Source organism: Micromys minutus, assembly GCF_963924665.1.
Source record: "Micromys minutus genome assembly, chromosome: 1".
Lineage (NCBI taxonomy): Eukaryota > Metazoa > Chordata > Mammalia > Rodentia > Muridae > Micromys > Micromys minutus.
The window spans coordinates 165,125,595-165,140,030 of NC_137969.1; the positions used below are offsets into that span (position 1 = coordinate 165,125,595).

Genomic DNA, 14,436 nt, shown 5'->3' on the forward strand with positions numbered 1-14,436 from the left:
TGACTGTCTGCCAGGCCCCTGCTCTAGGTGCTAGGAATGCAATGAGGTGTTACAACAGCACTTCTGCCCCCCAGAACACCTCACATTGAGAAAGGGCGATGAGAAAGCATGCAGTTTTAGTCCTGACCTGTCTCACAGGCTGTGTGTAGCTTGGTAAGAGAGCGAAGAGAAGCAACTTGCTCCAAGGCATAGGGTTTGTTTGGGTTGCAATGAGGCGAGAAATCCGGATGATTTGGGGTTTCTTTCCAAGAAGGCAGAGCGTCCCCTCACAGCTGTTCTCCTTTCTTTCATAACCCACTGAGTGCAATTAGTGCTGCTCATATACACATGAGTATAGGACCATCCCCAGGAACATGGTCAACCTTCCAAGAGCCACACCCCTAGGGAAGCTGCCTCCGCCTCTCCTGGAAGCTGGAAGCTATCAATAGCTCCTAAGCTGGGGAAGTGGGTAATGTGAATTGAGATTGTTATGGTTTCTACTTTGTGGATTAGTTGTGAAAGTTAAACATGATGAGTCGTGAAAATGTTGTCACCACCTGCAGGTGAGTGTGTGACGCAGGAAGAGACACCCATGCAGGAAAAAAAAAAAAAAAAAAAAAAAAAAAAAAAAAAAAAAAAAAAGGTCTAGGGGCAATGAAGAAGCAAAGTACTGCTGGTGGCTAGAGTGGAGGGAGCGGGTAGAAGAAAAAAGGAACAGAGGAATCCAGCAAAGGTCAGGAGTTTTGTACCCAGGGCATGGATTTGGGGGCCTGTTGCCCTGCAGACAAGGGGTATCCACGGGAACTTATGAAGGCTTACATTTAGAGAGGCTGTGCAGTCAGCAGTGTGAAAATGGATGGGGGGGGGGGAGTAAAGACAGACTTAACTTGGGATGGTTGCTTTGCAGGACAGAGGTAAGTCTGAATTCCCACTCAGCATGTTCTTCTTGTCAGGAGAGAACTGGGCCTGCTCAGTCAACAGGCATGGGAGAGACACTTCTAACCAGGAGCACAAGCCCTTGAGAGACAGAAGCATGTCATATGTTACAATGTTACATGTTTAAAAGGGGGCACCCTGTTACTTTTGTGGCTGGGAATAGAGTATGAGATACATCTGGTCTCCTGGCTTTAATCCATAGACAGCCTATTTCTTTTGTCCCCTAAATTATGATATTGAAAAAGAGCCTCGAGTAGTCATACCCACTGCTTTCTGGAAGAACTGGAGATACACTGATACTACAGGAAGTCCAGGCTCCATATGCAGTGCCTGAGAATGGAACACTGTCTCCCGAGTCATGGTGTTCTACCATGTAAAATGAACCTCATAATGTAGGTATCCAAAGCCTTGCAAGCTCATGCTGAGGACAAATGTGACCGGATACATTATTAACCAAGATGTGATGTCATGTGCATATGTTCCATTCATATGAATATATATATATATATATATATATATATATATATATATATATATTCATGGTTTATTTATGGATTATGAACTAGGTCACAGAAAAAAAAACTAAAGTTATATCACTCATAACTTTTAATTCCCACGAATGGAGCTACAGATGATATGAGTCTTTGATCCTTGAAGTCTTTGCACCAAGAGACTAAATAAATACCCTAGGTTCAGGAAGGTAGTGGTTCCTTCAAAGTGCTATCAAATACCACCCTTCCAAAGAAGGTACTGACTAGTTCCTGCCTTAGATGTTCCAAAACAAGAAAAAACAAACAGACAACTGTTACAAAACACCTTTCAGACCGCCATTTTGTTTTCGCCCTCTGCCCTTGGTTACGCTGAGTCCTTGCAAATTGCTAGAAAGTGGTTTGGTATAGAAATTCATTTTCCACATTGTCATAACTTTAAGGGAAGTCATCTAGATGATTTTATAAAATATTCATCTCTTGAAAATTGAACACGCAGATGTTGGTATACGTGGTTCACAGGTCACATTTTTCCGCAGCCCATATTGTGCTGTTTGTGGAAAACAGAATTTCCTGTATTCGCTACATTTCTATTGTTGTGACAAAAAACCACTACGACCAAAAAACAAGTTACAAATTTATGGTTCCAGAGGAATAAAAGTCAGTTCTGACAGGGGTCTTGGCAGAGAGGCAGGAAGCTGGGGATGTTGCCTTAGGCTGCAAACACGAAGGCAGGGAGAGCCAGCCGGAACTAGGGTGAGGCTATGAACTCTCAGAGCCCACCCTCATTGATGTAGTTCCTCCAGCAAGCCTTTGCTGCCTCCCTAAACAGTGCCACCAACAGGGGACCGAGCATACAAATACATGAGCCTATGGGTGACAGTTCACATTCTAACCACTAACTACATCCCTTGAACTATGGACACAGCTTTTTAAAAACAAGCCATGATTGCTTGCATTTGGCTTTATATTCTGGGAAGACAGCTAATGCTGACAATTAAACTTTTTCTTCCAAACCAAAGTAGAATTGCAATGTGAGTGTGTGTTTGTGTGTGTGTGTGTGTGTGTGTGTGTGTGTGTGTGTTTGTGTGTGTTTGTGCATGCACGCGCATGCTTGCGCATGTAGCATGTATTAATTTTCTCCTGTTTTGAAACTGAAAATGTTAGCAGTGAATAATTTCTCTTGGAAAGTTGTAGATTTTCCACCGGGTGATAATAGAGCCAGTTCTGTAAATGTCAGTTGAACTGAGAGCCAAGAAAGTGATAATATTAAAAAAAAAAAAGTATATCCAAAATTTCCAGCCCTGAAAGAGGATGCTTCCCACGTCAAGAACATGCAAATTATCTTTACAGATACCAGCATGACCAGAGAAATCCCATGTGATTTGATTCTTTGGAGGGATGTAGGTCAGTCACTCACTTTGTATACCTTTTACTTCCTAACACCTAATATCCCCTAGATGGAAGAACTCTCAACCTATGTTCCCCAGATCCCTCTGTGGGGAGACAGCTTCCTTCTTGAATAAAAAACTTGTCTAGGATATGTTGCCCCATTTGGTTCATGTCTTTGAATTTCTGAAGAATACAGTTTTCTACATGCCACTGAGCAGAGGTGATATAGAACAAACATATTTGGTATTCAATAGAAGCTAGGGAGTCTCTCCTCAGAGAAGTAAATTATGTGTAATAACATCATACCCTTCAATATACATATGACTATAGATTTTCTCATGTCCCCAGATAGGGACCCCTGGAGAGTCTAGTGCGCTAGAGAAAAGAGCTTGAGCTTTGCATCCAAAGATTTGCAAAGTCAAGCTGAGACTTTCAAAGTCATTTGCCAGTTATTCAGTTTTAAAAGCTTCTGCTGTCAACCAGTGTGAACATAAACATTGGTTCTTGCAAGTTGTTGTAAGATTTGAACAAATAAAGTATGGGAAAGCTTGTAAACAAATAGTTGGTACTCCATAAAATGCTGAGGTTCGTCATAAGTACCAGGTGCATACTATTACTCATAAATACCAGGTAGATATTAATCTCTTCATAAGAACCTGGTACATAATATTATTTCCACATACTTATGGATAGTCAATGGACACCTTTGAGCATTTTCTATGTTTCAGGATGTGTTTACAGACTTTCCACTAGATTAACTCCCAGGTGAATGCTAGGCTATAAGTTTTCTGGGTACCACCTGCCTTTTGAGATCACAGCTTCCCTTGCTGCATGTCTTGTGCCTGAAGATGCCCAGCCTAGTCTTGATCAGCTCTTGAAGTGTAGTTATGAATCGTGGCATATTTCCTGTAAAACCAAAGATGAAGAACAAATGTGATCACCATTTTAGGAAGAGGGTTCCTCAGGGGCACTGCGGACCTTCTGCATTGCTGGGTTTGCTGTGACGTAAGCTCCTGCCACTGGAGAGCAATGACAAGCAGATGACAACAAACCTTGAAACAGGAGCAGCGAATCATAGAAAGAGGGCGGCCATGAAGTTACTGAATAGAATGTGCAAGCCAGATTTCTCAGCTCTGCAGAGTATAGTCATATACTTCCAGAGCAGGCAGCTCTGCCACCCATATGTCCCCTCTGCCACGGGAACTGTGACTCAGTGTATCCTCAGATATCCTCTTTGAAGCAGCTACTCTGAGCCAGAGGGGAATTTTTCTTCTCTTCACTTGCTCTTAGCCACAATGTCTATATTTGTCCACTGTGATCTTCATCGTTTTATTTTTTTGAATCCTGAATCCTGAAGGGAACTATTTTTACTTCCTGCTCTTTGATTCTGTAAAAAATCAGATGCAAAATGCCTTCTCTAGAGACTCAAATTCATGTCCTGCTTGCTTCTCTACCCTCATGCTCCTAATGAACCCTTCATGTTCTCTTTGCTCACGCTTTAATATGTCAGTATTTGAATCCTCCGGTAGGGGATGAAATGTTATTCTTTTATTGAATGGCATAAGGTATGTCTAATCTCGAGTATTAGTCTATATTAGATAAACTCTCTCTGTAGTATCGTGGTATATAGCAGTGTGATCATGAAGGAGATGTTTGAACAGATTGGAGTGTTTCTGTTATGAAGTATTTAGGTGAGAGAACTTTCTAAGTGGAGTTCAGGGTTCAGTTTAAAATGTAGTGTGGTGGGCTGGGGATGTATCTCAAAGGCTGATCATATTGTATTCAAGGCCCTGGCTTTGATTCTGGATGTGTAACTAATAAATAAATAATAAGCAAACAAATAAATAGATGTCTCACTTGGCAACCATCTCTCTGATGTACCAGTTCACTTGGTAGACTTGCATGAATGAGAGTAAGATCTCAGGTATTACTGACCAAGAAAATCATAGCAGGGTCACATCGTTTCCCCATGAAGAAGACAAGATGAAACTTGGGAATCTTGCATTAGGTTTGAAAGGCATGCTTTCAAGGTTCCATAGGAAAAGAGTTAATTCCAATAGTGCATCATGCCTCTCAGCCATTGTTTCTGAATTGAGATCCTACACATCTAGAATCCCATGGCTGATGTTAAAATTGTGTCACAAAATATTTACCGTAATTAACCAACCACCTCAAATATCCTTATGAAGAGTTAAACTTCTACAGTTAACATTTGGAGACATCTCCATATTTTGGGCTTTTATAAATTTTAAAGGTTTGGCATATTTCCCATGTTAGGATTATGGCAGGGTAGTCATGTACAAAGCAGGAATTCAAGAGGAAGGTGAATCTGAGATATATTCATCACTGCAAAGTAGGAAAGTTAATAACATTTAACTTCCATTGTTATTCGGTATGAGAATCAGCCTACTATTAAGTGAATCATCTTGGAACTGCTCATTAAAAGAGGTCTAAGAGGCTTGAGATACCACCTCATGCAGGATGAACTATACCAATTTTGAGCTTTACATCTGTCAGAGTTTGTGGTTCACGGGGCTTGCTCAGATATGTTTTCATAGGAAATGTGTATAGAGGCAGGGGATGAAAATCAGAGTGGCAGAAAGGATAAGAAAGATGTTTGTTCAGTAGAGAGAATTATAGTCCATTTTTCCATTGGTCTTCTCTGGAGAACTGCATGCACCCAACCAAATCTATCTTACAGAAGGAAACCCTGAGTGTGTCTGAAGGCTGTTAGGATAATCATGATGGTGGAGGTGATGGCACTAAGTACCATCATCATCTATAAAGCAGAAGTAGATGAAACCTTAAAAAGATCTCAGGCCCAACCCTGCTTTCAGCCCCATAAATACGCTGAATGAATGGGATGTGTGGGTAAGTGGCCTCCCTGGAGAACAGTTAATGTGTAGGACTGAGAGCTGTAGAAAGTTTGCTATTTACTTCAATAACTCATACCCACCCTCTCCATTTTAGGTTGAGGAGTGTAGATAAGCCACAGAGTTGTGGTTCTCTGGTGGTTTTACCTGCACACGTCTCTGGCTACTATTCCTTTCTTTTAAAAAACTTTTTTACAGATTTATTTATACTATTATTATATGTAGATGAGTGTTTTGCCTCTGTATGTATGTATATATGTATGTACATATGTATGGCATGTATCTATATATATAATATACATGCCTGGTAGCCATGGAAGTTCAAAGGGAGCCTCAGATTCCCTGGAACTAGACTTACAGCCAGCTGGGAGTCACCATGTGATGCTGGAGCTCAAACCATGTCCTCTTCAAAAGCAATGAGGACTCTTAATCTCGGTGCCAGTTCCCCCATGCCTTGGGCTACTATCTCATTGAAAATGTCTTTCTTGATAATATGACATTGATTTTTTTTGAACAACTTTATTTTAAAAAACAAAGATAAATGTAAAAATTTTAAGTATTTTTGCGTAAAAGTATACAAATACATTTTTGTCAGTGCTTGGCTTTTTTTTTCAAAGGTTTGATAGTGTGCATTAAGGTCTTACTAGTTTATTTAAAATTGTATTTACCTTTACTTTTGTGTCTGTGAGTGTATATACACGCTCTCATATTTAGAAGTCAGGTCACACCTTAGCAAGAGCCATTGGTCCTTCTACTGTGTAGGAACCAAGAATTGAGCTCGAGTTATAAGGCATAATAGCAAGTGCCTTTACACTCCTGGGACATCTCACCAACCCAAAGCTTTACACTTTTGAATTTTATGTAGTAGTGTTTTATCGTTGAAGCACCAAATAATGAAAACCTATAACTGATCTAGGAGTTACAATTTGAAAAATCTTGCTTTTAATATACATCGAGAGAGTCCCTGGGACCCTAAATCTGTCTCCTGAACTCTTGAGAACTTCAGGAAATGTATGCTGGGCACAGCGACTTAGACCTGAAGCCTCAGCATTTGGGAGACTAAGGTGGGAAATCTGTGATTTCCAGGACATTGTAGACTAGATAGCAAGACCCTGGGAATCTGTGCTAGCTAGCAGGTCTGAGAAAGGTGGTTAGAGGAGGAAAGAGGAAGGAAGGAAGGCAGGGAAGAAAAACAAGAACACCAGAAAGAAGAGAAAAGAGAAACCCTGGCCGTTGCTGACAGATACTTTAATGACACTGTCACACTTGTCCGGTGATGTCTTCCATGCCAGCAGGAAACAAATGAGGCAGAGGTGTCTGGTATATAGTTACACAGCTTGTAAAGGGAAAGGGGAACGCTTTATAGAAATATCCAAATTCTGTTTAACAGAAGCTTAATTTCTAAGAGGATACCCACTTCATATTTTTTAGTGAATGTGATGCAGTTTGTGAGTATGATCTCTAGGGGGCCATGACACACGCTTCCATCACTGACATGCTTTGGAGACAGCCACCTCAGAGACAGCAGCTCAGGGATGAGCAGCGAGGTGACAGTTCTGAGTCAGCATTTCATATCCCTGATGGTGTTTGCCTTTTTGTTGTCTTTCCTAGGTTTGCTGGCATGGGAAACTTGCTCAAAGTCCTGACCCGAGAAATTGAGAATTATCCACACTTCTTCCTGGATTTTGAAAGTAAGTTCCAAGCCCGATAGCACAATAATAGAAACTTTGCATTTGCTTTGTAGCTTTTTCATGGAGAAATTATAGAGATTTTTGTGTCACACTCAGACCAAATCCAACCGCTGACATGCATTTCTTCCTGACATTGTTTCTAAGCCATTTTCCTCCACCCTTTCTTTATGATTTTTAGAAACTTAAAGAAGGTTTATTTTAATTGATCCATGATTTTCTTTGACTTCAAAAAGATTGGCTTTGGTAGGATATACATATATCTTATAGTGGATCTTCCCTAAGATTTGGCATGTAGTCCTATTCCACATTCCAACGGAAAATGGCAGGCACATTAACAGACATGGCTTAGCATTAAATATCACTATATATGTAAGGAAAAACGTGACCACCACTGGAAACCAGACTTATTGCTTCTCATCATCACCATCTATTTTATATATGATTTGATTGTATGAAATTATTTAAAGATTTTTTTAAATATGTACATACACATTTTGTCCAAAAGATCGTTGCCTGGGTTTTTATTGTCAACTTGACACAACCTAGAATTCCCCTCTCCGTTTTTTTAATGCAGATTCCAGGTTGTGGGATTAGTCTTTTTGTTTTAAACTGCAACCCATAGTATCCAGGACAACTGGATATCTATGCTGTTTTCCCATCTACTGTCAGCTTTAACTTGTTGGAAACTTTAATTTGTCAAGTATTTAACTGTATTAAAGAAAATGGTCAGAACATCTTCACACATAGATTGACGTTTCTAGCAGTTTTGTTTATTAAATCCTAGAAGACCTTTCCAACTTGCACAGTGAAAACTCTCTACCTGTGTTGTGTGCTGTCCTTGAGAATGTCCCAAGAACTCATGAACTCTGAAAACTAAACTAAGTCATGATTACTGAAATGCAGTTTGCTTCTGATCTAATTCAGTTTCTCCATATTGTTATCTTTTGACTTGGTTAGGTTTAACATGTTTTCATTTCCACTTGGTCTGATAAGGATTTCAGCCCAAGAGGTGAACTTACCTGTGATTCTTCTGTAATATTTGGCTATCTGTATATAGGTGTGCACGCATGTGTGCATATATGATTGTTAAAGTGTGCTTCATCAGTAATAGCCTTTAGTTGATTGTCTATAATCTTAACCACCTTACTTTGTTACATTCACCATTATTTTCCACTTTTATGACATGCATTTTGCATTATTGAATTCAATATATACAGTAGTTAAAGATAATTCCATTCATTCACAGTTTTAGAATATATAAAACCCACAATAATTCCATGCCCTTTCTTGCTGGGAAGCCCTACATGCCACACACATCTGGTCTGAGTCCTACCTACCTGCCAGAATTCGGTGACCACCACTGCTTGTCTAATTGTCCTGAATTTTTGGCTTTTCTCACTGCCACAAATGCAAGAATTTAAAACAGTGTTTCCAACTGCTCTTCCCTCGGTCCCCCAGCCTAGCAAGAAGAGTGTAGTGACCTGAGAGGGCTCAGTTCCTTTTCCCTATGGTCACTACACTCTGATCTGCTCAGACATGTGCTTTGGACACTGTTGTGCTATTTAAGAAAATGTCCTGGGAGCTAAATCATGTATTTGGGGAAATTGAAAATGTTATGTCCATGATACAAACACTTTCTTTCTTTAAAAAAATTATTTATTTATGTTATGTATGTGAATACACTGTCACTGTCTTCAAACACGCCAGAAGAATACATTGGATCCCGTTACAGACAGTTGTGAGTCACAATGTGGTGCTGGAAATTGAACTCAGGACCTCTGGGAGAGCAGTCAGTGCTCTTAACTGCTGAGCCATCTCTCCAGCCCACAAACACTTTCTTTACAGATAATATAATATTTTTCAAGACAAAGAAAGACAGACACTGGACCTTTGTGCCTGGTGACTTTCTTTTAGGATTATAAATGTATTCTAGAAATAACAATTTTTTAATGTACAAATTTCTGCTGCATTTTTCATGGAGAAAATAAAGCAAGACCCCTTTTGTATTCTCTGGAAGGTTAGGTTTATTTCCTGAAACTCTAGGGCGGTACTAAACTGAGTTGTGATCACATAGGGGATGATTAGGAAGGTGATATGGGAACATGGGTCCCTCTAGCTTCCCTCTCTGCTTTGTTGTTTCCAAATGCTCATTACAGCAGCTTCTTTGAAGTACCTACCATCATTCTGTTCCTCACTAAGGAAAACATGTCTTATTCGTCTCCAAACTAAACACATCTCATGAAAATGCAAGACATAGAAACAAGCAAACACATTCTCTTTATCCTAAATATCCCACCCTCTGATCCCCTACCTGAGTCAGGGTTTCTCCGTGTAACCTTGGCTGTCCTGGAATTGGCTGTGTAGACCAGGTTGTCCTGTAACTCGGAGATCAACCTGCCTCTGCCACCATCACCCTTGGCTTAAATACACTATTTCTTCAGGAGGTTTCCAAGAAAGAACCATGATTCATTAGAGAGGTAGAAAATGACTTGAGGAAAAATTTTCCCTTGAGTCTGTGGGTTGCAACCCAATCAAGAAAGGGTCTGTTGAGTATAATATGACATCCATGTCAGCCATACACCAGCAGAATGTGCAGCCATGTGAGAACTGACGTGGGAAACTATATCGACATTGAGTTGAAGACAAACTAGGAGACTTCAGAAAGGCATAGCGCGCCACCAGAGGGCAGAAGGGAATGGAACGTGCATCTTGTTCTAGAAATGGAGGAATAGAATGCATATGGCAACAGGAAGCATCTTAATGGACTTTAAAGGACGACGGGTTTTTCTGCAGGCACAGATGGGGTGAGTTTTCCAACAGGTGGAAACAGTATGATGAAAGGCACAGAGATTAGAATAGAAAGGATGTGTTTGAAGAACAGCAGAAAGCTCAGTTTAGAGCTTAGACAGAGTACCAAAAGCCTGTTGGGGGAAAGGGGAAGAGAGGGAGGCTTGAATGGGAAGCTGGTTGGGTTAAATGTTGATAAGTACAGTTGGTAAGCCAAGGCAGGAGACCCTTAATTAGAGCTCACATCCAGACAGAGGAGCTAAAATCCCTTTTGGAAATGGGATAAGAGATGAGAGCTGCATAGATGAGAACTTCAGGCCCTACACTGAAAGGAGTTTGAGTAGGGACAGAGATCTGGAGAGATGCCGCAGGGGAAAGATAAAAGGATATTCTACCATGTTCAGATTCCTGGGGTCAGAGCCTGAGCCCTGCTGTTTCATGACCCAGCAGCTAGCCTTATGTTGAGCACAGGGGTTGACTACCACATGAGCATCAGGAGGACATGATAGCCTTGTAAAAGGAGAACACAAGGGGCCAAATCTAGGCACTCGGGAGAGCATAGGGAGTGCAAATGGGTCCAAATACAAACACACAGAGGTCGAGGAAGAGAATAATTTAAATGGGAGGTGATAGTTGAGTAGTCAGATGTCACTCATCACCTTGGGAAATGACACAAGACTTGTTGCTTTCTATCTAGAGGCTGGGTGTTAAAGAGTTAAGAAGTGAGGGGTGGAGAGGGGGAGGCAGGCAGGAACAGCATGTAGTAACAGCTTAAATGAATTTAGCACATCTACTTTCAGTGTTTAATATTATTTTAAAGTCAGTGATGGGACATAATTGAACTGGGTCAAAGAGACATAATTAAGCTGGGTCAAAACATAATACAAAATTAGATACATCTGTCCTTGGGCTCCTCGGTAACAAAGATCTGACTTAAATTCCTGTTGACCTTTGCAGTGAGTTCTACACTTTGTGCTTATGTTTTTCCACAGACCTCCGTATCTCTTTTCATTGTTTCTTTCATCCTCCCCACTCCCTCTCTTCTTCTTTCCCTCTCTCTGCCTCCTCAATATGCCACCATGTCCTCTTTGAAAGCCAGGAGGCAGGGAGTGTGGTGAGGAAGATGAATGAATGTTGTTTCAGTGAGTGATGGTTCGAAGACCATTGCACAAGAAGTATATGCGAAGCCCCATGGCAGATTGCTCAGTCGGAGTCTCTACAATGGCCCCCAAGGTTGACAACAGGCGTCAGCCTTCCACATAAGTGGTTGCAATAACTTCCAGACTGCAGTGATTAGAAATATCTGATGTGATCTCTTTTATATAAGCTTCACCCCCAAAAATCTGACTCAGTGGCGAGTCTTTAAGGATATGTTCTGGATGCTTCTGATACTCAGCCAGTTTGGTAACTTTCTGTAACTAATTCACCCAGTAGCCACCATTGTGTTTGATACGAGAGGAGCTACAGCAAGTAAGCTTTTAATTTGGAGTGATATTCTCCAAGACAGTAGTAGTTTAAGTAGCTTGGCAAGGCATAATGGCTGTGTAACTATGACCTTGGACCTCAGGAATTAGAAGGAGTATTGTGAGTTTGAGACAAATTGAGACTTTATATAATATGTTTAGGGACAGCCTAAGTTACAAAGTAACACTCTGTCTCAAATACAGAAATACACACACATATATACACAAACACCCCCAAAACAACTACAACCACCAACAATAACAGCCACAACACATTACAGCAACAACAATTATCTTAAGCTATTCAAAAGCAATTCACTTGGAAGTTTTTGTCTACCAATAAACAATTTGGTCTATCAAAGATTGTTCTGAGATCTGAGAAGACACCTCTTTAATGAAGATTAAGTATCCATGGGCAAAGAATACTCAGTATCATTAACTAGAAAGAAATCCAAGGTAGAACTACCATAAGAGAAGTCCCACTAGGGTGGGTGTCTTCAAAATGGAGATGATAAAAGTCCTGATGAGATTATGAAGAAATCGGAATCCTCAGGCAAGTAGGGAAGTAAAATGGTAGTTCTGCTTTGAAAAAGGTTTTGAAGTGACTCAAGGTTATGGTTTAAGTCACTGTAGGATCAGACTGTATATGCCCAATAAAATGAAAACATATACATAAACTTGTATTTGAGTACTACATGTGACATTGTTCATAATAGCTCAAAAATAAAACCCAAATAAAAACCAATGAGTAGGCAAATAAAATATGGTATCCTTTCAATGAAATATTAGTAATCAATAGGAGATGTCAATTACTGAAATATGCTATGACATAGACAGACGACCTGTTCTGATGGTGTCTTGTAGCTGGTTGGTCCCTGCCTTGCTGAGTCAGCTCCATTTCTCCTATGTTGGATTCTATAGACACTGTGCCTTGACCGAGTTTCAGTCAATGCCTTGGCTACCGTGATTCCACAGACTGCTCCCATGGATGCTCACTGCTTCGGACTCTCATAAGATACGGAGCATAGGAGTATTTAAAACTGAGCATTCTGCTGTACCTTCAGGTAGACCCCAGAGCTCCACAGTCAGGGTCTATTCTTTGGTTTTCTATCCCTCTCATTCTTTGTTGTCAGCACTGGGTTCATGGCACCATGTTGACAAGATGACACCAATTTCCACTCTGCCATGAACTCCTAAGATTTCTTGACTTCCAGACCAGTATCTGTACATGGTTTAAACATGTGAACATTTGCATTATGCCTGCTACCTGCATTTGTGGAACCTTCCTTTTCTTGTCTACCCTCTGCTAAACCTGAAAGCACGTGTTCCTCCCCAAGTTGTCTTACCTTTAAAAGTATATTTCAGTCGACACACAACCTCAGGTTTTAGAATAAGAATCACAAAGGCTTTGCTGTATACTGTGTGCCTTGTTCTCTTCATGAGAAAGAAAGCAATGTTCTTTGTGACTTTTATTTGTTTCCATTGAAGTATGAAAACTTGTTATAGCACTGTGAATTTCTACACAACAAAATTACTATTAACTTTTTTGTGTTCTTGAATATATCATTAGCAACAGTGAGGTTTCCTTGATTTCCTCAAATGGAAAATTTAGCAGATTTTTGACTAATCAAGACTGAAACCGATTCACACATAGATTTAATTACTTTTAATTTTTTGATATTTTCCATTCTACCATGGGTTCTATCATCTTACCAGATTTTTAATTGTACAATACACTGGCTGTTTATAACTAGCCCAATCCTTGCAGCCTATATCTAGAACAAACTCCTTCTATATAAGAGAAGCTGCATCTCTGCTAATTAGCAGCTATGTTGCTCACACCCCCAGTGCCCCTGATGCTTCTCTATACTCTGCATCTATCCGCTGACAGTGTTATGTGCTCCTCTGAAGGAAGATCACATGGCATGCCTCTTTCTGTAACTGGCTTACTTTGACGAATATAACACCTTCAAGGTCCATCCGTATTTTTTGTGTATTGCAGGATATCTTTATTAAAGCTGAACACCACTGCACTCACACTTATGTAGCCTTTTCATTCTCTGTTCATTATAAATGGAAGCAGAATGACTGTCTTATAGTTATTACGATCCATTATTTCAAGCGATTATGAAAGGTTCCCTGGGTACCAGCTGCTCTTAGCTGTGGTGTGACTGACTGAAGATCTTCCATTGTAGTCTGCTTGGGGAAGCAGATACAATCTGTGATGTAATGTCGGTTCAGGCATTGTATGGTACACTGTCAACAACTGCACAGTGTAGGTTTTTGCCGATGCTGTATATTAGCCTCATCACTTGTGTTCACTTTCTTGAGACGAAGATTTACAGAGACTCAAGTCTTAGACTGTTGCCTCATCCTGTGTCTTGTTGAGCATGAAGTATAATTTCAGTAGTATTGGTGGACACTAATTGAGTGGCCATGTGCAAAGAATCCTCCCATATTTAAGGAGGCTGCAGCTATAATGGTGAGTTCTTGATGGAGGCAAAGAAACTTGGAAAGATAAGGTGTGCCATATTATTATGAGAGTATTAGAAGAACTTGATCCCTTCTTGATGGCATTTTTTATTTCATTGGAAAATAAGATATGAGCAGGACAGAGACAGTAGTACAGGAACTAGGTACATTTCAGCAGGGATCAAATTCTGTACTATTCAGAAGAACATATCCTAAATTAGGCTAAAGAAATACTCTTTAGTAAAAAGTAGCTAAACACAATAGATGAACTGGAGAAGAGGTTCTTCTGTAAAGAGCATACATTGTTCTCAAGAAGACCCATATCCAGTTGCCTGTACCAACACTGGGGTAGTTG

The 14,436-nt window shown here is 40.3% G+C and overlaps 1 protein-coding gene across 1 annotated transcript in view; it reads left to right on the top strand.

Moving 5' to 3' along the window:
- Positions 1 to 14,436, top strand: part of CYRIA (CYFIP related Rac1 interactor A) — a 103,139-nt gene that overhangs the window by 65,161 nt on the left and 23,542 nt on the right. The window contains exon 3 of the mRNA XM_080917297.1: positions 7,280 to 7,359. Within this exon, the coding sequence (XP_080773423.1) occupies positions 7,290 to 7,359 (70 nt within the window). The 5' untranslated portion in view covers positions 7,280 to 7,289. The remainder of the gene's footprint in view (positions 1 to 7,279; positions 7,360 to 14,436) is intronic.